The sequence below is a fragment of the Sciurus carolinensis genome, chromosome 16 (assembly GCF_902686445.1).
Source record: "Sciurus carolinensis chromosome 16, mSciCar1.2, whole genome shotgun sequence".
NCBI lineage: Eukaryota > Metazoa > Chordata > Mammalia > Rodentia > Sciuridae > Sciurus > Sciurus carolinensis.
In genome coordinates this window covers 8,258,223-8,279,924 of record NC_062228.1, presented here as the reverse complement: position 1 = coordinate 8,279,924, position 21,702 = coordinate 8,258,223, and the positions used below count along the sequence as shown (strand labels likewise).

The following is a 21,702-nucleotide window of genomic DNA, read 5'->3' as shown; positions in this document are numbered from 1 at the left end:
TCAACTCAGAGGACTGTCCGTTCAGAGCATTCAGCTGCTCTGGGAATAGTAGCTTGAAAGACCAGCCCCTAGGATCTTGGTGATTAAAGTGTGAACAGAGGACGGAATGATAAACCGTAACACTTATAAAAGGGTTTTATAGGGCCATCCCTACATAACACCCTCTGAAAAATGTATTTGAGACGAGGAGACCAAATGAAAGAACCTGCGATTCCCATGTGAGGGTTTGATGGTGAGTATTGATCAGTGCTAGAGAGTGATGCTCACAAGCCTCCTCCTCGCCACCTGCATGGACTCCCAGGTGAGCACCTGGCTATTGATCACAGTGATGCCATAAACCTATCCTGCAATGTCCCCTGTGCCCGTGCCATTTAAATCAACCCAAATTCAGAATAAAGCTCTTTTGAGAGAGAGAGACTTTTCAGTAACTGCCCTTCTGACCACTAAATCATCCCTACTCAGCTGGTTCAGAGGGGGAAGACTGAACTCCCTCTAGTCAGGGGGACCTGAGCTCTGGGTCCCTGTGTCTCAGGTGATGGAGTCTGTGTAGTGGTGTCGTGAGAAATAGCTCTGAGCGCCAGGCCAACATGACTGCAGGACATTGCGTGGAATAAAAAGGGACTTAAGCAACTTGGAGGCTGAGGCAGGAGGATCAAAAGTTCGAGGCCAGCCTGGGTCTCACTGAATGAGACCTGGTATCAAAATAAAAAGGGCTGGGGATGTAGCTCAGTGGTGGACAACCCTGGGTTTAACCCTCAGTACCCAAAAATAAAAATAAAAATAAAGAAGGAAAAGAAAAAGGGGGAACTTGTGAGAATTAGCACCTAACTGTGGTACATGAGCTCCTTTTCATTAGGATTTAATGAATCTACTATCAAAGACTTTCTTGAGGTAATCAGGGAAATTTGAATAGGGACTGAGTAATGGCATTAAGAAAATGTCGAGTGTTGTTCCACGTGGCAGCAGCATAAAGGAAATTCACTTCATGCTTATGATGCATCCTGAAAAATCTGCGAGGGAGAATGTGTAATGTCTAGGATTGTCTTGAAAACAGACTAGAAACAAATAGTTGGGGCACAGGGTAAACAATTCAAGATTAGACGGTGTTGATAATTGCCGATCAGCTATGGGTTCATTTAATTAGCTTCTCTATTTTGGGATATGTTAGAAAACTTCCAGAATAAAATATGTGGAGGTAGCAAAGGCAGACTGTCAAGAATAGTGTCGGGGAAGCCAGTGTCACACTCCAGAGCTTCCAGAGGGGGCAGGGTGCCAGCTGGAGCAGGCAGAGTTCTGGTAACTGGGTGGGCAGTGCTGTGTCCTTTTGTGGGTTTTATTCTTTGGTATCCGCTGTGTACTGAGTTGCTTTTCCCCAAAGTTCATGTGTTGGCGCCATAATCCGCGGTACCTCAGAATGTCACTCTTTGGAGATAGGGCCTTGGAAATGGTGATCCAGCTAAAATGAGACCCCAGTTAAGATGAGGTCATTAAGGAGGATGTGGGGGAAAAAGATACACTCATTCACTACTGGTGGGACTGCAAAGTGGTGCAACCACTGTGGAAAGCAGTGTGGAGATTCCTCAGAAAACTTGGAATGGAACCACCATTTGACCCAGCTATCCCACTCCTCCGTTTATATCCAAGGGCTTAAAATCAGCACACTACAGTGACACAGCCACATCAATGCTTATAGCAGCTCAACTCACAATAGCTATACTGTGGATCCAACCTCAATAGATGAATGGATAAAGAAACGTTGGTATATGTATACCATGGAATATTACTCAACTTTAAAGAAGAAATTATGAAATTATGGCATTCGCGGGTAAATGGATAGAGCTAGAGAATATCATGCTAAGTCAAATAAATCAATCCCCAAAAGCCAGAGACTGAATGATTTCTCTGATAAGCAGATGCTGATTTATAATGGGGGGGGGTGGGTAAAAAAGAATGAAGGAACTTTGGATTGTGTAGAGGGGAGTGAGGGAAAGGGAGGTATGTGGGGATGGGAAGGACAGTGAAATGAGATGGACATTATTACCCTATATACATGATGATTACGCTACCAGTGTGACTCTGCATCATGTACAGTCAGAGAAAGGAGAAGTTGTGCTCCATTTGTGTATAATGTGTCAAAATGCACCCTACTGTCATGTGTAACTAATTAGGACAAATTTTTAAAAATAAGTATAAAACAATAAAGTCAGTAAGGTGACCCCTATTTCCATCTGATTGGGGTCCCAGTAAGAAGACTGAATTTGGATGCACCGAGTCGGCAGGAATGTGCACACAGAGGAGAGGCCCTGCAAGGCCGGGGGAGAGGCCCAGAGAGCCGCCCTGCTGACTCCCGGACCTGGACTTCCCGCCTCCAGAACGGCGAGGCTCTGCACCCGGGGTCACACCCCCCGGGTGCGTGTTCTGCTGTGCAAGCCATGTTCCCCAGGAAACACGCTCCGGCAGGGCCCTGGTGTGAATATCTGCTGGTGTGCTGGACCAGAAGGACTCGGGCCAGGGCCTGGCACGGGAAGCCCGCGTGCGGTCCAGGCTGCCCTCAGCTCGGAGACTGCGTGCAGCGGGCCAAGAAGGGCGGTGGAGAAATGCAGGCAAGGCAGTGACTTTAAGCGTCAGGATAAACCAAACGCTTCTGCGAGGCTCAGGAGGTGTGCGTTGTGCCTTGTGATTGACAGGCACTTAGCAACGGCCCTCCACCTGCAAGGCACTCTCCTAGGAAAGATGTTGGGGTGACAAGGGGTCAGTTCCTCAGTCATGCAGAAGCCAAGAGCTCCAGGCAGAGGCAGCAGTGATGGAGGCCTGTGGAAGGAGAAGCAGCTGGGCATGGCACGGTGCTGACCAGGGTTGCGACCGCTCAGCAGGGTAACTGAAGAGGGGACCCGGGTGCAGGCGGAGGGAGCCACGTTCCTGATCACACAGAGCCCAACTGACCACCCTAAGGATGTGAGATCCCCTCCTGGTTGCAGCGAGAAGCCACTGGACGGTGTCCAGCCAAAGAGAGACGTTGAGGACGTGGTATGATGTGGTAGGTCATATGCCATGACGTACTCAGAATGCTCCGTGACAGACGTGGTGGGATCTGTCCTGGTTCAGCCAGCCCCCGCGCTGCTGGTTGAAGAACGGACGGTCACAGGTTAAAATGGGAAGCACACAAACCACTTAGAAGGTCTGTTGGTGCAGCAGCGGCTCCGCAGCCCTTGAAAAAGCACAGGTAACGTAAGCTCGTGGGTGGTGCTTCCTCGGTTCCTGCCTGGGAAGCGGCCACTGTCCTTAGTCCGCCGGCAGAGCAGGTCGCGCTTGTCAGAGTTCCAGGTCACTAGCCCGGAGACGCTGCAGGTCATTCTTCTGGGGCCCGAGGTGGCCGCCACAACACCGTGCATCCCATCCGGGTCACAGTGGGAAGAGGGTCACGTGTGGGCCAGCTGGCTCTCACCTGCTCATCAGGAACAGCAAGAGCTTTCCCGGAACTCCTGGTGTATGATTGCCCGGGATGTGTCACATGACCCCAAGCTGCGAAGAACGCCGGGATAGCACGTGGAAGCCTGCCAGAGCTTGGAAGGGCTTTGGAAAGAGTGACCAGGATCCCAACATGCCTGCCACACACCTGCCATAGGAGTTTGGGGCAAGAAATCATGGTGGTCTTAGAGAAGATGTGCCTGATAATCATTATCTCGAGAGAACCATGGGTTAGGAAGAGGAGGAAAAGCAGGTGCCCAAGCTAAGATGAGGCCCTCAGGGTGAGCCCGACCCAGTGTGGACATGGAGACAGAGAAGACCGTGTGGAGAGACATGCAGGGACAGCCACGGGAGGACCGAGGCAGAGGCCAGAGGGTGCTGCCATTAACTGAGGGGTGTGCAGGGCTACCAAAGCTGAGGAGTCCAGGGAAGAGCCTTTGGAGGGCGTGTGTCCTGCTTGCACCTTGATTCCAAATGCCTGGCCTCCACAGCTGTCCAATGAGAAGCCCCCCGGTGTGGGATACTTGGTTACAGCAGCCCTAGGAACTAGTACATCTGATGATGTCCACCTGTCCTTCAGGTCTAGAGTGACTTCATAGAGCAACTCTCCTAAGTCCTATGCCCCAGATGCACCCCCTTGTTAGATAAAGTCCTTTTGTCTGGGTACCCTGCTGCCCTGTGCACATCTCCATGTCAGAATCTCCCCAGGTCCCACTGGGCAATTGGGCATCATTCTGTGGGAACCCATATCTCTTTATGCTGCTCTCTATCAGTGATGTTGGGCAGAATTCATGGAACCATGTGTGAGTCAGTTTTCAATTACTGTGATAAAATACCTGAGATAATCAACTTATAAGAGGAAAGGTTTACATTGGCTCACAGTTTCAGAGGTCTCAGTCCATGGTTGGTTGACCTCATGCCTTTGGACCTGTAATGAGGTGGCTCATCACGGTGGGATCATGTGGTAGAAGAAACTGCTCACCTGGTAATAGGGCAACTGAGAAAGGAAAGAGAGGGGAAGGGGCTGGGTCCCAATGGCCCCTTCAAGGGCACACCCCATTACCTAACTTCCTCTCCCTAGGCCCCACCTCTTAAAGGCTCCACCACCTCCCAACAGCACCTCAGACTAGGGACCACACCTTCAACACATAAGCCACGGGGACACTTGTCCAAACCAAAGCAGACCCCCTTCACAGAGATGCCCTCACAGGTGTGGGACAGAGGATGAGTGGCCCTTTTCACACTGCAGGGCCTGCTTTCCTGTGCTGGACACCCACACCTCAGGTCTCCTTGTTCTGCAGCCTCCGTTTACACTCCAGCCAGCTGCACCCCCTTCTTGCCTCCCAGCTGCACCCCTTCTTTGTTTCCTGTCTGTGGTTCTTAGGGATTGAACCCACAGGTCTCGTGCATGCTCTACCACTGAGCTATGTCCCCAGCCCATTTTTATCTTCCAATTTTATTTTGAGACCAGGTCTTTCTAACTTGCACAGACTGCACTTGAACTTGCCAATCTCCTGCCTCCTCTCTGGGGCTTCATGTGAGTTCATTCTTCTGTTTACAGTTTCTAAAAGGGATCCAGCTTTCCCCTTCGCCAAGAGCAGGCACTGGGATTACCTTGCTATCCTCAACCCTAAAGTGGGCCAGTGGTCTTTTCCAGGGTCATTTGTGAGGATGATGGACAGGAGCATTTGCCCTGAGCAGTGCAGAAGGGCAGGTGGTTTCCTCACCCCGTGATCACAGCGATCAAGGTCACAGTGGCCTGGGCATTGGCTGTGAGGTCCAGGAGGGTGGAGGTGTCTGGTGTAAATCTGGTCTGTACCCCCCAGGCCTACCTAGTGCTTGCCACAGACTCTACCAAGGATAAAGGAGTGTTTTAAAAATAAATTAAATTTAAATCGATGCAGCAGACATTGTTAAATTGGGAAAGGACGTGAATACAGAGATGCAGGACTTGGTCTACTGTGGACTACAGTTAGCTTAGTAGCTGCCACAAGTACAGATTCCCAAGTGATGTAATTAAGCAGTGTCATGGAATCCACCTGACATTGCACTATACCTTTATTTATTTATAGGTCATAAACTCCTTGTCCCTCTTGCTTGTTATTGTACCTCCAGCACCTTTCCAACTGTGTATGTTTCTTGGTAGGCGGATCAACAAACACAAGGTGCGTTGAGGGCTTGGACTGGCAGGGTCCAGGGTTCAGGGAGCTCCTGGGAAGGGTATGAAGGACTTGCACTCTCTGGTGAAGGACGAAGAGGTTTTCCTGAAGGAGGAGATGATTGAATTGGGTTTTGATGTCTGAGCAGAAGTTTCCCAAGACAGTGGACATGATGCGTGCCTGGAATTTTAGCTGCTTGGGAGGAAGCGGAGTGGAAAGAAAGGGGCTTTCCAGGAATAGACCGTGAAGGGCAAGGATTCATTGCTTCTTGGATGCTCCAGCACAGAATCCCTCTGGGAGGGACTCTGGTGGACCTGGCGGAGGATCGGGGCGGGGGGCAGGTGGGAGCAAATTAGGGAAGGTCTCTTCACGTTCTCATTTCCCTCTGGGGTGACAGGCAGCTGCAGGCTGGTTTGAAACCCACTCAGGACGTAGTGGACTGAAGGCCTTGTGCCTCATCTGGAATAGATCCATGTTGTCTGCAGTTACTTTCATGGTACCTCAGTGATAAATGTCAGCAAGGAAACTTTCTGCTTGGGAACGCGCAGTGGTATAGCCTGGCTGACTGCAGATGTCATTTGCTTTATGGGAGGGGGTTTTAGATAAGGGTTTGGGTGGTTGTCTTTCTGCCTCAACAGTTGTTTATAGAGAAAGTATGGGCCATCACACGTTTATGGTTTCTCTTCTTTGTGGATGCCCAAGTTATTATTTTTTATTGGTTTGGGTACTTATTTTGTACATTTGTAAACAATTATGTAGTTATGCAGCTGTTACCCCATGGAGGCCATATGCATTTCCACATTGGGAGAACATTCCATGAGGGATGCTTACTGGATACCATCCTAGAAGAATTATTGTGGTGCCAAGAAATAAAAACAAGCAGCAGCTAGCGTGGAAGTCATCACTGGGCTTTTACGGTATTGGGGGCTCAATGGACTTAGTGCTTTTTGCTAACTTCGGAGTTGGCTTCCAGCTTCACACCTGCATCTGAAGGCACCGCTTCTTTTCCATATGTGGTGGAAAACGTGATGTTGGACCAAAATGAAAGTTGAAAATGACGTTGATAAAGAAGAGAAAGGCAATAAAGTATACATTGATCACCTGCATGTGCCTCTTCATGTCCCAGTATGACTTAGGAGACACCCTGTTTTTCCAAGGACTATTTTTTGTAAAACAAAATACTCATTAAGGTAGAAAATATCTGTGGGCACTGTGGTGCATGTTGATAATTCCAACCACTCTGGAGGCTGAGGCAGGAGGATCACAAGTTCAGGCCAACCTTAGCAACTTGACCAGACCCTGTCTTGAAATTAAACAAAACAAAAAAAAATTAAAATTAAAGGGCTGGGTAGAACCCTTGCCTGGCATGTGTGAGGCCCAGGATTTGATCCCAAGTACCGCCCCCCCCCCACAAAAGTAGCAGGTGATGTTTACTGAGTCCCTAATCTATGCCGGGGATATTCTGCTGCTTCCCATGGGGGAGGATGAACAGAGGATCTCTAGGCCTTAGGAGATGGAGGTGGGAAATGGGAGGTGGCTCCCTGAACTAGCACTTCATTCATCCAACACATTTTTCTTTAATCTGCGTGGTGCCAGGCACCTTGGGAAGCTGTGGTGTTGAGGTGTGGTCAGACCTGCAGAATTCCCTTCCCAGAGAGTGAAAGGCAGCTGGTCGGGATCATGGGCGCCCCCGCACAGGCCTGGTTTCAGGTCCAAGGCTACCGTCACCTACCTCTGGAGCGCCTTCCCTTACTCACAACTGCTCACCAAAGCCATCACCGCACAGTCTGGAGCAAGGCGCCTGCCACCTTGCCGTCCTCACAGCATGGACAGTGGTGTCCGAGCGGGTGTTCTGAGACACGTCCCTCCGGGAGGCCCAGTGACCATCCCTGCCCAGGCTTCTGTGAGCCCACTGTTTCCTGTGACTGCCAGGTGACGTCAGACCGGGGAAGGAAGGAGAGTCACAAGAGGCCTAGCGTGACTTAAGGGACCCACAGTCTTGTGGGGTCGCCGTGTGTGCCTGGAAGAGTCTGCAGACCTGACCAGAGCCACCCAGGAAGGGCAGGGGGCAGTTAAATACGGTGTTCTAAAGGGAAGCAGGCTCCCTGGGCACCTGGAAAGAGCACTTGGGAATAAGCACCTCCCTCCACACAGGTTCCTCATCTCCTCGTCCACTGGTTCATACTTTCATATCTGCTTCCCTCCTCAGAGGTGTATTGGTAACATTTATAATTTACCACATGGAAAATATCACTTAGCTTTAAACGGTGGTGCGTTAAGAACGAATCCGTAGCCAGGGGCATTATCTGTTTCTCTCAGGATAACAGGTAGCAATCAAAACCCAAACAAACAAACAAATGAAAGAAAGGAAAACCCAGCATCTATCCGCAGTATTTTTTCTGCAAAATATTATTTGTTTCACTTTGCTGTATTATTCATTTTAAGCACGTTCTCACCAAAGGGTTCTACTCTAAGCTAGTCTCAATTCAATTTAAAGTGAAAGGTTTTTTTTTTTTCTGAGTTTAGATAATTTACATATAAAAGCGTTACTGTACATTTTATAAAATGACTGTGTTCAGAAAACAACGATTTCAATTTAATCGTATTGTTATTCTGCGAGTCGAAGTGCCTCCTCCTTGCTTCTCAAGTCCTACCAACCGTATTTTTCCTTGCCCTAATTTTAAATTGTTAGTGTTTGGAAATTGATGTGCGTCTTTCAGACCCCACCAGTAAGACTTAAGGCCCTCTGTGATTTGTCTGATCGTCTCAAAGATGACGTGCCTGTGTGCGAGGCCAAGAGAGTCTTAATAGTAATCTGAGCACGACAGGTATATAGCTTTTGCAAAATTATTTTCTTTCTTCTCCCAAGAAATTTTGTCTGCCAGTGGCCATATCCTTGAAAATAAAGACAAATAGACAAACAAACAAAAACCTGAAACCTCATTTGGTTTCAAAATTTGTGATTTTTTTTTTCTTTTAGTTTCCTTGTTTTGAAACGGCACTGCTCTTCTGGAAAAGTCCTTAGCAGCCCGCCCCTCTGCCTCAGAACCACACGTCACAGGGTGTCTCTGAGAAGCGCAGCCAGATGTGTAGAATTTCTGACCACCATATTTGTCCCAGGAAGTCTGCCAAGGCTTCGAGTCCTTGACCCTTGAATCGCATGCCAGCCTCTGACTACATAAAAGAAAGCGCCCGAGTTTTATGGTCCTGCAAACTGGGGTCACACTGTGAATTCCCGCTGGCCTCTGCTCCTCGGTCTCTTCTAAAGCTCAGGGCTGCTCCCCAGCTCTTAGGCACGCAGCACTCAGGTGCAGTGTCCAGAAGCAAGTTCGATCCTTTCTCAGGGAGAGAAGAAGCAGAGGTTTAAACAACAGGCATAAAGCTGCCTTGAAATGAACGGGTCCTAACCCGGAGATAAGTGTGGTCCCCGTCCCCGGAGCGGAACCCAGGGCTCGTCGCCACAGGGACAGGGGCCTCTCCGTTGATGTGGGGACAGGCCACTGCAGCTTCTGTGTCCTGCAGTCTGCCAGGGCAGGCTGCTTACTGGTGAGCACTCACAGATACGCCTGCGTCTCAGGACAGAATCCCCACGTGCTGCTGTTCACGGTTCCTGCCCCACAACAGGCCAGTGCCACAGCCTGTTACACTTTCTACAGTACCCTTAATTCATTTGTCTGTCTAAATAAAAGCATTTTCCATAATGAAGTGAAGAATTCTTTCTTTCTTTCTTTCTTTTTCTCCTTCCCCTTCGGCTGGCTGGTCTGCAGTACTGGTGACTGGACCCAGGGGCACCACATCCCCAGACCTTTTTATTTGGAGACACTGTCTGTCAGTCGCCCAGGCTGGCCTCGGGACTTGCGATCCTCCTGCCTCAGCCTCCTGAGCCGCTGGGATTCCATTGGCCCCATTTAGTTTTTACAGCTATCATAATATCATTTTTATCTATTTGTTAATTTTTAGGTCTGTTTGCAAAATATGTGTAGTCATAATAGTTATTCTTGCTATTATTATTTTACATGGTTCTTGCTGTCATTCTGTGACGATGTTTCAAGCCAGACATTATTCAGCTGTTGGACAATGTGTTTTCCAAGAATGAAAAAAAATCCAGAGTAGTTTCTTCCCTTAAGAAGTGTAAAGTGGCAAATTCAAGGCAACCTGAAGCACTCATTTCAGGAATATTCCCTATAAAGAAAAAAATGTGTGCTGTGAAAACTGATTCTATCACTTATTGACTGTGTGACCTTAGGGAAACCGCTTAACCTTTCTGAGCCTGTCCTGAAATATTGAGTGACCAAGAGCATCTTCACAGAGACCCTCTGGGAATTGAATGAGAGAAGGCACATAGGGCTCCAGCCACATGGTGTGTGCTCCAAAGATGTCCCCTTCTCCTTTCCCACAAATAAAGAGACCCTACTTTTTGTCGAAATGAACAGACCCATAGAGCAAATGTAAACACAGGTGTGGACACTAGAATGGTTGGTGTCATCCCAAGTCCAGGAAACCGGGCTATGCACACGCCTGACCTTTGCTACCTGCGGGCTCTTAAGGAGCTGTTAGTGTGAACTATGAAATGATTCAGGGTCCAGTTTCTTTATCCTTCTGGAAGGCGTCATTTTGAAGGTAAGTGCCCTTGGAGAAAATGACATCCTATCTTCTTTCCCACACACCCTCACCCCAAAAGAGACGAGGACACCCCAGCACCTGCACGCCCGCCCTGGCGGAGGACCCGCCTTGCGTGGACAAGCAGGTGCCGCGGCGGTCACTGTCATGGTCGGACCCTGTGGACCTGCAGCCCCGCCTGCCCCGGCCCTGGCTGGCCACCTTCTGGTGACAGACCTTGCCCAGCCCCTTGGTCTCAGTTTCCTCTTCAGTAAAGTGGAGATGACGGCGTGGCCCTGGAGGGGCCCAGGGAATAAATCACAGAGAAAACGTTCGAAAAGTGATGCTATGAGGTGAACGGCAGCTGTCGAGCGCTTGGTGTTGATCCAGGTGGCACCCAGTGGCACCAGGTGGCAGAGCCCCACCACGCACCTGTCATCGTTCCTTCGTGGGGTGAACAGAGGGTGGAAAACAGTACGAGGAACCAGGAACCCCGGGCCTGGATCAGGCTGGGGCACCTCCGTGGGCTCAGGGAGAGTGACGGAGAGCGAGGGGAGGCCCTGCCGTCACCCGCTGCCCAGGAGGGCGGAGCAGGTGGCTCTCCTCCTGTCCCAGGCTCGCTCTGCAGCAACGGGGGAGGATGGTCTGGGCGGCTTCCGCAGCACCCGCTCCACAGAGCAGTTTCTGGCCGCGGAGCCCAGGTCCCCTGGCGAGGACCCAGGAAGGACAGTGCAGGACGAGCAGAGGCCTTGCCCACCACCTGTGAGCACAGCATCTGCCCGCCACCCAATTCTCCCCACGCTCCTCCCTCCTCCCGGCTTCTCTCTTCCCCTGCTCCTCTCCTCCTCCTGCCCCCACTTGGTGTTCCCCTTTGCCCTCTCGGGGATCCCAGGCCATCTCGGCCACCGGCACCGTCTTCGGGGTCAGTGGCTGGTGGCTTTCCCACCAGGCCAAGGTCAGAGCTGGAACTTGCTCTTGTTCTTGCCTCAGTCACCCTGAGCTGGTTCACGTACAGATGAGCCCCACCCTCAGCGAGGTCACGTTTAATCCTGTGGTTCACTGGGGTTCATGATGGTTCCGGGCTTCACCCTCCAGCCCTCCGCGGTGCCCTCTCACCTGGGCCTGCTAGGGAGGGAGAGAACACGCAGACCCAGGCCCAGAAGATCCGCCTCCTCCTCCTTCCCTTGGCAAGAATGCAGGCCGTCCGGGAAGAAGAGGGTGCGGCTTCCACGAAGATCAGGAGCTAGCTGATCCCCACTCCTGACCACATCCGGGCTGATGACCTATAAGCAGATCTTCAGCCCGTCCTCGTCAGTCCTTGGACACTCCCCAGGGACTGTGAACTGAGCCATGAACAGAGACCCCAGTGGGTCAAATATTATTATCATCTCCTCGATCGACGAGCAGCTCAGAGCTTCCACCGTGTTCTGTGAAAACTAGGCAGTTTTCGTTAATGCCATTTTTAGGGACCACCCCTAAACCCGATCACTCTTCTCTTCCTTCATTCCTGCTCCTCCTTGGCCCAGGAGTTGAGCCAGGAGCTGGCTAGCACGTTGCTCCCACAGTGATGTCGTGGCACCTCCTTCCCCTGCCTGTAGGGTGGGCCACGGCCCCAGGGTCTGGGGAGCCTGGGGAGGCAGACCCGCTCATGGGAAGGTCTTGGTGAGGAGACAAGGATCCCAGAGCCCGAAAAGCGTTTCCACGCAGCTCCCTCTCAGTCTACATCAAAATCATCTCCTCGCCTTCGGGATTGAAAATCACACTCCGTGAGCTCTGAACAGACAGCTCGACCGTCTCCCACACCCTCAAGGAGAGTTTTCTCTGGGGAGCCATGAAATGACGTGGTAGGTTTTATGTGTGTTCAGAGTTTCAAGGAGGCGTCTCATCCCCGTTCCATCCCGTAAGAGCCCCTGAGGGGCAGATTTGTTAGGGGTTTCCCTTTGCATCGCTGCAGCTGAGCAGCCAGCACATAGTAGGTATGTCACAGGTGTCGGCTGCACTCGGGCACTGCGTTGGTTTTCTGGGATTGGGAAAAGAACGCTTTCACCCCTCAGGGTTGGAAGGTGAGAAGTCTCTCTCCAGGCTCCAGGGAGGGGGCGACTCCCTGCCTTTCTCTTCCCTTCTGGATCCTTCAGTAGCCGCTCTGTCCCTTCTCTTCCGGTGAAGAGGCCAGTGTTGAGCTGGCGCCGACCCTGCTCCAGCAGGACCGCATCTTAACTTGATGAACCTGCGAAGACGGTGGCGTGGCCCAGGCCTTGGTCACAGGACCTGGGCGTCCTGCTGGAGCCCGTCCCCGGGGGGCACAGTCCAGCCCAGCACACCCCTCTCTCCAAAGCACCACATAGCCAGAATCGAGAGTCCTACGTTCCCATTGGCAGCTGCGTGCCTGGGTTTGGTGGGTAAAGACGTAAAGAAGAAACCCCAAAGGAATACGGAAGCAAGATGGCTGGGGGTTCAGGAAGTATCCGCAGGGACTGGCGGGACTGCCCAGAGGTCAGCTCATGCCCCCGCCACACCTGGGCTTCTGCCTCTGCCCCGTGTCATTTTGGGGAGTGCCCTTAGGAAGATCCCCAACCATGTCAGGTGGGACTGTTCTCACCTGGGAGGTGGAGACAGTGATATCAATGAGATGCGTAAATAGCGCTGATCAAGCACCTGGTGGCATAGTTTGTGAAGTCAGGAAGGACCCCGTCCCCTGCACCCCTGTCCTGCTGGCACTGAGCTGCCATCGTGCGCCAACCTTGGGGGCCCCTGGCGGTTCCTGGGGTACTGGTCAGGATGGCAGGGGCCCCCAGGGAACTCGCTGTCCTGCAGGTGTCTCTAGCATAAGAGCCAGGGTCTCCTCTGGGCCCTCCCAGCCTCTGAGCCGCCCCTGGACGCTCGGGCTGTTTGGACTTGTGACGACCCAGAACCTTCCGGCAGCGCTTGGATTTGTTTTGTTCGGTTTGCTGCTGGCACAGTGCGGTCTCCCTCCCACCTGCCCTGGCTTTGTCGCCGTCTCGTCAGTCACGACGCACGTTCACTAAGGGCCCCGTGACTTACTTGGTGTTTTATTCTGGCTCTTGGGGAGTTTCACCACGAGGGATGGGGCGAGGGAGGAACAGTCCACTGGGTCTTATGACTCTCCCGTCCCAAGCTCTCCTGGCAACTCTCACGTCCTGTGGGACTGTTGGGCAAGGATCCTGGGCAGCACGTGCCTGAGCACCCACACGCAGGGAGGCAGGGGCCTGCCAGCCTCCTTTCCCCACGGCTGCTGCTGCAGCTTCCTGGACGGCAGAGGTTGTGGATAAGCAGGACTTTCTCGCTGCTGGGTCAGCCAGCTTGGCTGTGTCCTCGTGTGCCTGGCTGCAGGAACAGAAAGTGATGAGGAGGTACAGGCAGGTGCCACTGGCCCTGCATGCTGGGGGCAGGCAGCCGGGAGGCCCGGCAGGAGTGTGTGACATGGTGCGTGACCAGGGAACCCCAGACGGCCAGAGTAGGAAGCAGCCCCATGAAGACCAGAGCGAGGCTGGTCCAGACCGTGTTTGTCGGAAGGGCCTGTAAACTGGGTGTTGGCGGACACTGAGCTGCCCAGCCAGGTATTCAAAGAGGGAAGCAGGATTGCTTACGTGGTGTCCGTCATTTCTAGAACTGAGAAAGCTCTACCCTGGGTTCTGACGTGGAAAGGACACTGATAAGTGGCATGAGCACACTCTCACGTGGAAGTCTGTGTCTGTCCCTGCTCCTGGACGTGGCCTTCCTGTGACACTCATGCAGGAAGCACCCCAACTTGCAGCCTCAGATCCACTGTAGGGCCGCCGACACTGATGTCGCCATGGCATCCGACGTGTTGTACCTGGTGTAAAATTAAAAATGTGGAAACTATTTGATATCGTAGGTGGGAAATTGCTTGCTTTTGGTCTCGTGAACAAATCCAGCTTGAATGGGCTGCGAGCCCCGGAAGTTTCCTCTCCTTTCAAGTTGCTCAGACCTGGGCTGGTACCGTGCCACCTTTGTTAATTAGAGCCAGGGCCTGGCGTTGGGTATGGCAGTGCAGGGAGCCAAGGTTGGCATGAGAGGGTGAGCAGGCAGCGCAGAGGCACGCAGCTCACATCAGGGGGCCAGTGGACCCCAGGTTTTTCCTCCCTCTTCTGTGGACCGTGTGGCTTCAGGGATCCCCACCAACACCGCAGCTCCGCAGGAAGCTGTCCCAGCACCGATTCCTCCCAGCCTCCCGTGGTCTTGTTGCAACAGAAAGGAGCCTAGAGCTCTCTTCCCTCCGTGGTTTTCCCCTCGTCGATTCCCCTTTTCCTTTCCTTGTATTTGTGTCAATACTTGTTTGCTCCCCTCCTTTAAAAAAAAAAAAAAAATCTATTTGTTCTAATTAGTTGTGCATGACAGTAGAATGCGTTTATACATTTTGATAGGTCATACATACATGGAGTGTCATCTCCCATTCTTACTGCACATATTGCAGGATCACATGGGTCATTCATACATGCACATAGGGTAATAATGTTCGATTGACTCTCCTATCCTTCCTGCCCTCCCTCCACTCCCCTCCACCTAAAGTAAGGTAATTCTATTCTTCCCTAATGCCCACCCCCTTATTGTGAATTAGTTTCCGCATATCAGAAAAAAAATTGGACCTTTGGTTTTTTGGTTTGGCTTATTTCATTTAGCATGTTCTTCTCTAACTCCGTCCATTTTCTCCCTCCTTTCTTTTGGCCTTTTTTAATTATGAAGGTCAACTACTTGAAATTGAGAAGAGATATGCATAAATCACTGCAGCTCGGGCTTCAAATAGTGACATGTAGGATCCAGCAGCACCGTGATCATTTTGGAGTCGAAAAGCTCACTGTTGCCCAAGGGTGGGGGGACAAGGCCAGGAAGCAGGGTGGGTAGTTCTCCCCACCAGGCCTGCACTCTGGTGGCTCCAGAACATGCCTGCAAGTTCTCTGATATTCTCTGCACCAGAGGTAGTGTCTGAGTCCACACCCCATGCCTGAATGTGGACCACCCTTGCTGCCCCACTTGTAACTACCGGAATGGGCACTGGTGACAGCGTTGGTAACTGTACTCGGGTCATAAAGACGATGGCTCTGCTTCCACCTGGCTTTGTCTTGCTCACGGGATGCTTACCCTCAGACCCTGGCCTCCATGTGATGAGGAAGACTGGCGTAAGTGGGGAGACCATCAGGAGAGGCCCCCAGCCACCAGCCACAAGGGATCCACAGTGCCTCCTGACAGTCCCGGTCACCAAACACTGGGAATGAAAGGTGGACTGTCCCCGTGGTGCCCTGTTGGAACATGTGTGGCCAAACTCGTGAGCAGGACAAGAGGTTGTTTTCACCTCCCAGTGTTGGGATAATGTGATATGCAGATGAAGTAACTGGACTCCTCTCTAATCAATAGTCTTAGCTATTTCATCAGAAATTAAGCCTTTATACTTAATTAACCACTGGATGTGGTGTAGACATATCTGAATTGTAGGAAATTTAACTTGAGTTCTTTGATGACTAATTAGTGATTATTTGTGTTACTCTTTGGAAAAGCTGAGGGATCCTCTCCGTTCGCTTTGACTTCCTCCTGTCTTGAGAACTAGTTTTGGCAGGAATAAAACCACGGCAGCAGCTTCAGTCCTAGGTGGATGCCGAGGTCCAGTGGATGGCTGCTTGTTTTCTTTCCGTTTTTTTCTTCCATACTTCCTCCGACCCATGCCTCGCTCCCGCCCACCCTTCTGGCTTTCACGTCCGACTCGTGTGAAGCAAGGGTTCTCCAGCTTCGTTTGCAGATCGCCCTCACCGCTTCTTGCCCCACTCAACCTGCTGATACATTGCTGGGTCCCAGTGCCCCCTCCCCAAATCCTTGGATGCTCACGTCCATCACAGACAGTGAGGTAGGACTTGCAGATGACCTGTGTGCACCCTCCCAGGGGCCGGTCCTCCACCTCACCCTACAGCTTCCCAGATGCCCCGCAACGCCTGATGTGATGTCACCGCTCTCTCAGCAGCTGCTGTTCTTTATTGCATAAAGAATCAATGAGAATAACTAAAGTCTGTGCACGGTCAGCACGGCTGCACTGTTTTGCCCAAATGTTTCTGATCTGCACTCGGTTGGCTCCACAGACAAAGAACCCATGGACACAGAGAGACAACTGTGTATGCTTAGATCTTTTACATACGGTTATTTGTAAAGCAAGTTTCATGATACTAAAATAAAATCGAAGACCAGTAGCATTGCTGTAAATACCAGGCACATACGTACAGTAAACACAAAACAGTGGTCTGATTCAGTTGGATATTTACTATTGCCAGTGACTCCGAAGTTGGAATATTAGGTGTTGAAGACAAACAACCAAATAAAACTCATTTTTAAAAACTAAGGAAAAGATTATAAGAGAACTCCAAAGGGAATGTTTTCCCCTCCTTGCGATTCCCAGGAATATAGCCCCAGGTATAATCTAAGGAGTACTGAATCCGGCTTCAGTATTTGCATGCTTGGTTTGTCCCAAACACCTTTCATTACATGCCGAACCAGAACTTCATAAGCATTTGTCATGCTAATGACCCTGTTTGTCCCCTGCATCCTTAATCTTAAGGGCTATTGATGGTGGGTGCCATCATGCCACTTCCTGTTTGGGACGTGTTGCAGACCCTTGACCTCCTTGGCCTCCTTGAGCTTGGAGCACAGTGGATTTACATGTAACTGCAGCCATTAGTTTCAAGTGTCAACTTGACTGGGTCACAGGGTGCCCAGAAATTTGGTGACACATTATTCTGAGCGTGTCTTTAAGGGTGTTCTGGATGTGATTAGCTTTTAAACACAGACTGAAGCCTAGTGTGGGTGGCCCCCGTGTCCTCAGTTGAAAGCCTGAATGGATTGAAAAGGCTGGCCCCCCCCACACTCAGTGCCTCAGGGGGCTTCACACTTGAACCTTCACACTTGAACCCAGAGGTCAGCTCTGACTTGGACTCTAGCATGTTGTCTCTCTTGTGTCCCCAGGGTGCCCAGCTTGCTTACAGGAGCTCTTGAGACTTTTAGAATTTACTTATGTACAAAATCTTCTGTTTATTTAAACACAGAATGAAAGAAAGTCTGAAAATCTGCACTAGGTAAGCTCGGGACCCGGAAGAGTGAATACATGTTACTGTATATGTTAGAAGTGTTATTTGTGTGTTTTATATATACAGTAAGTGTTGTAAAATAGCCTTTTAGTCAACAATGGCCACATATACAGTGGTCACCCCATTAGATCACATGATGCAGTAGTTTTGCCATCTTAGTGCATGTAAATATACCCTGTGATGTTCACACAACTGTGTCAACTAATGATACATTTTTCAGAATGTGTCCCCATGGTTAACTAATGCATGATTGTAACACACGCACACACACAGTATGTATCATGCAGAAGTCACATCCTGTTTTTGTGTTCTGTGACCTGGAACCCATCCGCACGTCACCTCTGAGCCTTCCAGTTTAATGTCAGCTGTACTGGTGCTACAAAGCCTATCTACTGACGGGCCCTGTTCGAGTCTGCCCTGTATGTGAGGAGACAGCAGTCATTCCCCCTGTTCACCATTTTTCCTGGGCCACCCTCATACCTGGCCCGTGCACCAGTTCCAGTGGTCTCTGACTTTGGAATGTTGGTGATGGTAGCCCATGATGGCTGCCCTGCCTGGCTTTAGGAGTGGGTGGATGGAGGCCTTGTAAATCATGGGAGAACCACACCCTCCTGTGCTCTGGGTCCAGTCTACAAAATGCCTCTCCACAGCTGGGGAGCCGACTCCATTCTTGTCTACACAGAGCCCGAGGCCCACTCGCTGTCTCCTCTCACCTCCCACTGGGTTGCCTTCTCAGTTACCTGACAGACAACTGGTGACCCCACCTCAAGAGATGTTGGCCGCTGACTCTAGACTCTGTTCCGGGTTGAGCTGCCAAGGAGCAGAGCCTGAGGCAGGGACTTGCCTTCACACGTCACCAAGGGAGAGGAAGCCTGTACCGGGTGAAGGAGTGAGGCAGGGAAGGGGAGGTGAGGGGAAGACCCAGTCTCGAGAGAAGCCCAGCCTCAGCCTCATTCCCCAGGCGGGGATCGGGGGCTCTGCAGAGTTCACTGCACCTCCCAGTTCCCCCACGTGAGGCCTGAGAGCCAGGCTACTGTACCCCCATTTCAGGCAGACACAGGACATCCCCAGGGGGGTTGTATCTTCCCATGAGCCAATGGCGGTTCTCCAGAGAAGGCCATGAAAGCAGGAGATGGTTAGGCCTCATGGTCACCTTTGATGACTGCCTAACATCTTTGGTGCCTCATAATCTTAGATGCAAAAATGGACATGTGTGCAAGTCTGTGAGAACCCCCAGCACACAGTGGGCATCATACGCCTACTGTGCATTTCTGTGTTGCCCTGGTCACAGAAGCCCACAGAGCAGGTTCTGGAACAGACTAGATTTGCCCAGTGATGGGGGTCATCTAATTTCCTGGTCATATGGGAAGAGGGAAGAGGGTCTATAAATCCAGGTATGCAGACGGCGTCCAGGACCTTGGCCGACTCCTGTCGTTCTTCCTCACCTGGTAGAAACTTGCGCATGCAGACCAGGTGCCTGTGAGCTCTGGGGTGCGTCCTGGGTGGCTTGTTCTGAGTCACCAGTCCCTTCCAAAGGCTGTGTGACCGTCAGCCATTTCTCTCTGTCCCAGCATTTCAGTATTTACAGTTTGGATCCACTTCCCCATGCCAAGTGAAGAGCACTCACTCGATTCTGAGTTCCAGCTACCCAGCGCCCTGCTGTCAGAGCCAGGCTGGCTTCTGTGGCCTTCAGCAACTCAAGTGGCCTCCTAAGTGGCAGCTGCCAACTGCCAGGCAGTTAGAGGTTCCGATTCTGTCTTCCGCAGAAACAGTTCTATTAGGCACAAGTGACATTTTTAAGCCCTCGTGGGTGACTCACTCATCAAAGTTCAGAAGGTTGTCACGGAGCGGAGGCTGCAGTCACCCGGGCTCCAGGAGCTGCTGGGAGGAATAGAGAATGTCCCCCCTCGCCGGCATCACGTGTGAGGCCACCGTGTGAGGCAGCCATTGTCAGGATTCCTCTTTCATGACTATAATGGTGAACACCCGGATTCAGCGGCCACTGAAATGTCGTGACGGGCAGAGAATGTTACAAGGAGACTTCCGCTGCTGCGGGACCCCTGGCGTACTAAAATATGAACGTGTCTGTATTTTTCCCACCGTATCAGACAAGCGAACGTTTACTCAGATCCACTGCTGGCTCGTCTGGTCCCTGAACAGCCTTCCACGGGTTTGCTAGGTATGGTGGCTTTTTAAAGCTCCCTCGCTGGCTTCGTCACCGCTGCCTCACCTGACTGGACTAGCAGGTGAGCCAGGTAGACTGTGCTCCTCGCTAGCTGTGAATGATCAGCTGTGGCTGTCCACACCCTGAGGACAGGCGAAGGGAGGGGCAGAGACTGTCCCCGAGGGTCGTCCTGCCGTCTGCTTCTGTGTCCATTAGACTGTGCTATTTCCTTGCCTTCATCACAGGGCTCCCCGAAGGACCTCCTCAGCAGCCACTTTGGCCCTGGCCCTAGGGGGACACAGGGTGTGGGATGGAATTCAGCAGGACGCCTTGTTCCTGGTGGGCTTTCTGTCCCCTGAATGGAGTACAGGGTTTGTGCTCTGCTCCATTTCTGAAAAGTCGCGGGGGGAGCTTTCAGCAGGCCACCAGGGACCTCTGTATCCTGGGCCACTTCCCAGTCCCATGGAGACCTCCCAAAGCCAGGCTTGGACACCACCTCTGAACCCTATGTGCCTGGCTCAAAAGCTGTTGGTGGAGTGGCTTGTGACCTTGACCCTTCCTGGGTGGGTCACGGAAGGGTGCTGGCTGGGCAGCTCAGAGCAGGACGCTGACCCGGCTTCTCCTGGGCACTTCCTGTGAAGAGCTTCAGGATCTCACTAGCCAGGGCTGCTGAGGTGCCCCTCGCTCTCTGGGGCTATTGCTTTCAGAAAGCGTTGTGCCCACTCAGAAGTCAGGGCTCCTCCAGGTCCTGGGAGAGGGTTGTAGAATTAAGTTGAATGACAGACTGGCGAGCAGAGGACTCAGGCTGTTCTGGGTGTGCAGAGATTTCCTGTTACGGGAAAATGACAGGGAATGTGATCCGGAATATCTGGAGTCGGCCTGAGCAAGAGATTGTGCATTTGTTATTACACACACACACACACACACACACACACACACACACGAGTTCAGCAAGCCCACACTCTCTGGAGACACAACAGAGACCTTCCTTCAGGAGGTACGCCTTGGCAGGTGACTCCCCCATCCCCCCTTCTTCCACCAAACGGCCCCTCCCAGGGTCCCCTCCACCCCCCTCCCTTCTGCTTCCCGCACCTCCAGGCTCCATCCAGCCCCAGGCCTCCAGGGCTGGTGAGGTCTTCTTCCATGAACTCCAGCTGTTGCAAAGCGAGCCCAGCGCCACCAGCCTGGAGTTACGAAACCGCTTCGGGAAGCGCTGGGGACTTCAGGTGTGCTGGAAACACCACCGGCACTCGGGGTGGCTGTGCCTCTGCGTTTCCCGGTGAATCACCCACCACGGGGGCTCCTCAAAGTCAAGGAAAGGAGGGGAGCCACAGCCACATGATGTGCAGAGGTAGCCCTGGCGCCGTGGCAGGAAGTGTCTGCAGAGGGAGGGAGGGCGGAGCCGCGGTCGCCTGCTCCTGGTGCCCTTGCTGGTAAGAAGGGCCTGGTCGGGGCGGTGCCGCAGTCCCAGGCGGAGGTGAGATTCCAGCGTGTGTGGGGTGGAGGGCACACCCCTCCTCCCAGGCGTGGGGTGCCATTTAGTTGCTCGCCATGCTGGAAGGGGACTTGGCAGAATCGATTTGGCAAAAAGGTTAATGCGTTGTTACGGCTGCCAGTTGGCCGATTGAATTGCTAGTGATTGAGGCAGGGGAAGCATTTAATTTGACACACGGAATGCGGGTTCGCCAGAGCCCCTATCTGTTTGCAGAACCGTATGTGCGTGGCACATGTTAGATATATTCCTTTTACTCTTATCAGCTCCCCCGTTGTGGAAGGAACTATCAGTACCATTCTTTGTCTGCTCACCAGCCCCCTCTCCAAATCCCTACAGAAAACACAAGTTTATGTTTTGCTATTTCCTGCTATTGGAGAACCATGTAAATACAGGCCCTGTGTCTTACAGACCAGGGGACTGCTAAACAGGATGCACCCCTGATGATCCACCAGGGCAGCAGCCAACAAGCTATAGCTCATGGCCAAGTCCATCCAACCACCTATTTGTATAAATAAAGTTTTATCAAAACACTGACCTTCGGGGACATCCTGTGTCCTCACAGGGAGGAGCTGATGCTGTCTGCCATTTGTTTCTTCCTTCATTTGCTCAGTCAGTCAGTCACCTGCAAAGGTTTCCTGGAGATCTACCCCACACCATGCCCTATACCCCACACAGGGGTCACCAAGGTGTGGACACTTAGTAACTACCCTC

At 51.9% G+C, this 21,702-nt stretch overlaps 1 protein-coding gene across 2 annotated transcripts in view; it reads left to right on the top strand.

The window, feature by feature from the left end:
* Positions 1-21,702, top strand: part of Wwox (WW domain containing oxidoreductase) — an 889,380-nt gene that overhangs the window by 488,917 nt on the left and 378,761 nt on the right. The window contains exon 9 of one of the 2 annotated variants that reach the window (XM_047527375.1): positions 8,608-8,691. The exons of the other annotated variant lie outside the window; for it this stretch is intronic. Coding sequence (XP_047383331.1) covers positions 8,608-8,652 — 45 coding nt within the window. The 3' untranslated portion in view covers positions 8,653-8,691. Of the gene's footprint in view, positions 1-8,607; positions 8,692-21,702 lie in introns of those variants that run through there. 2 annotated transcript variants of the gene reach the window in all.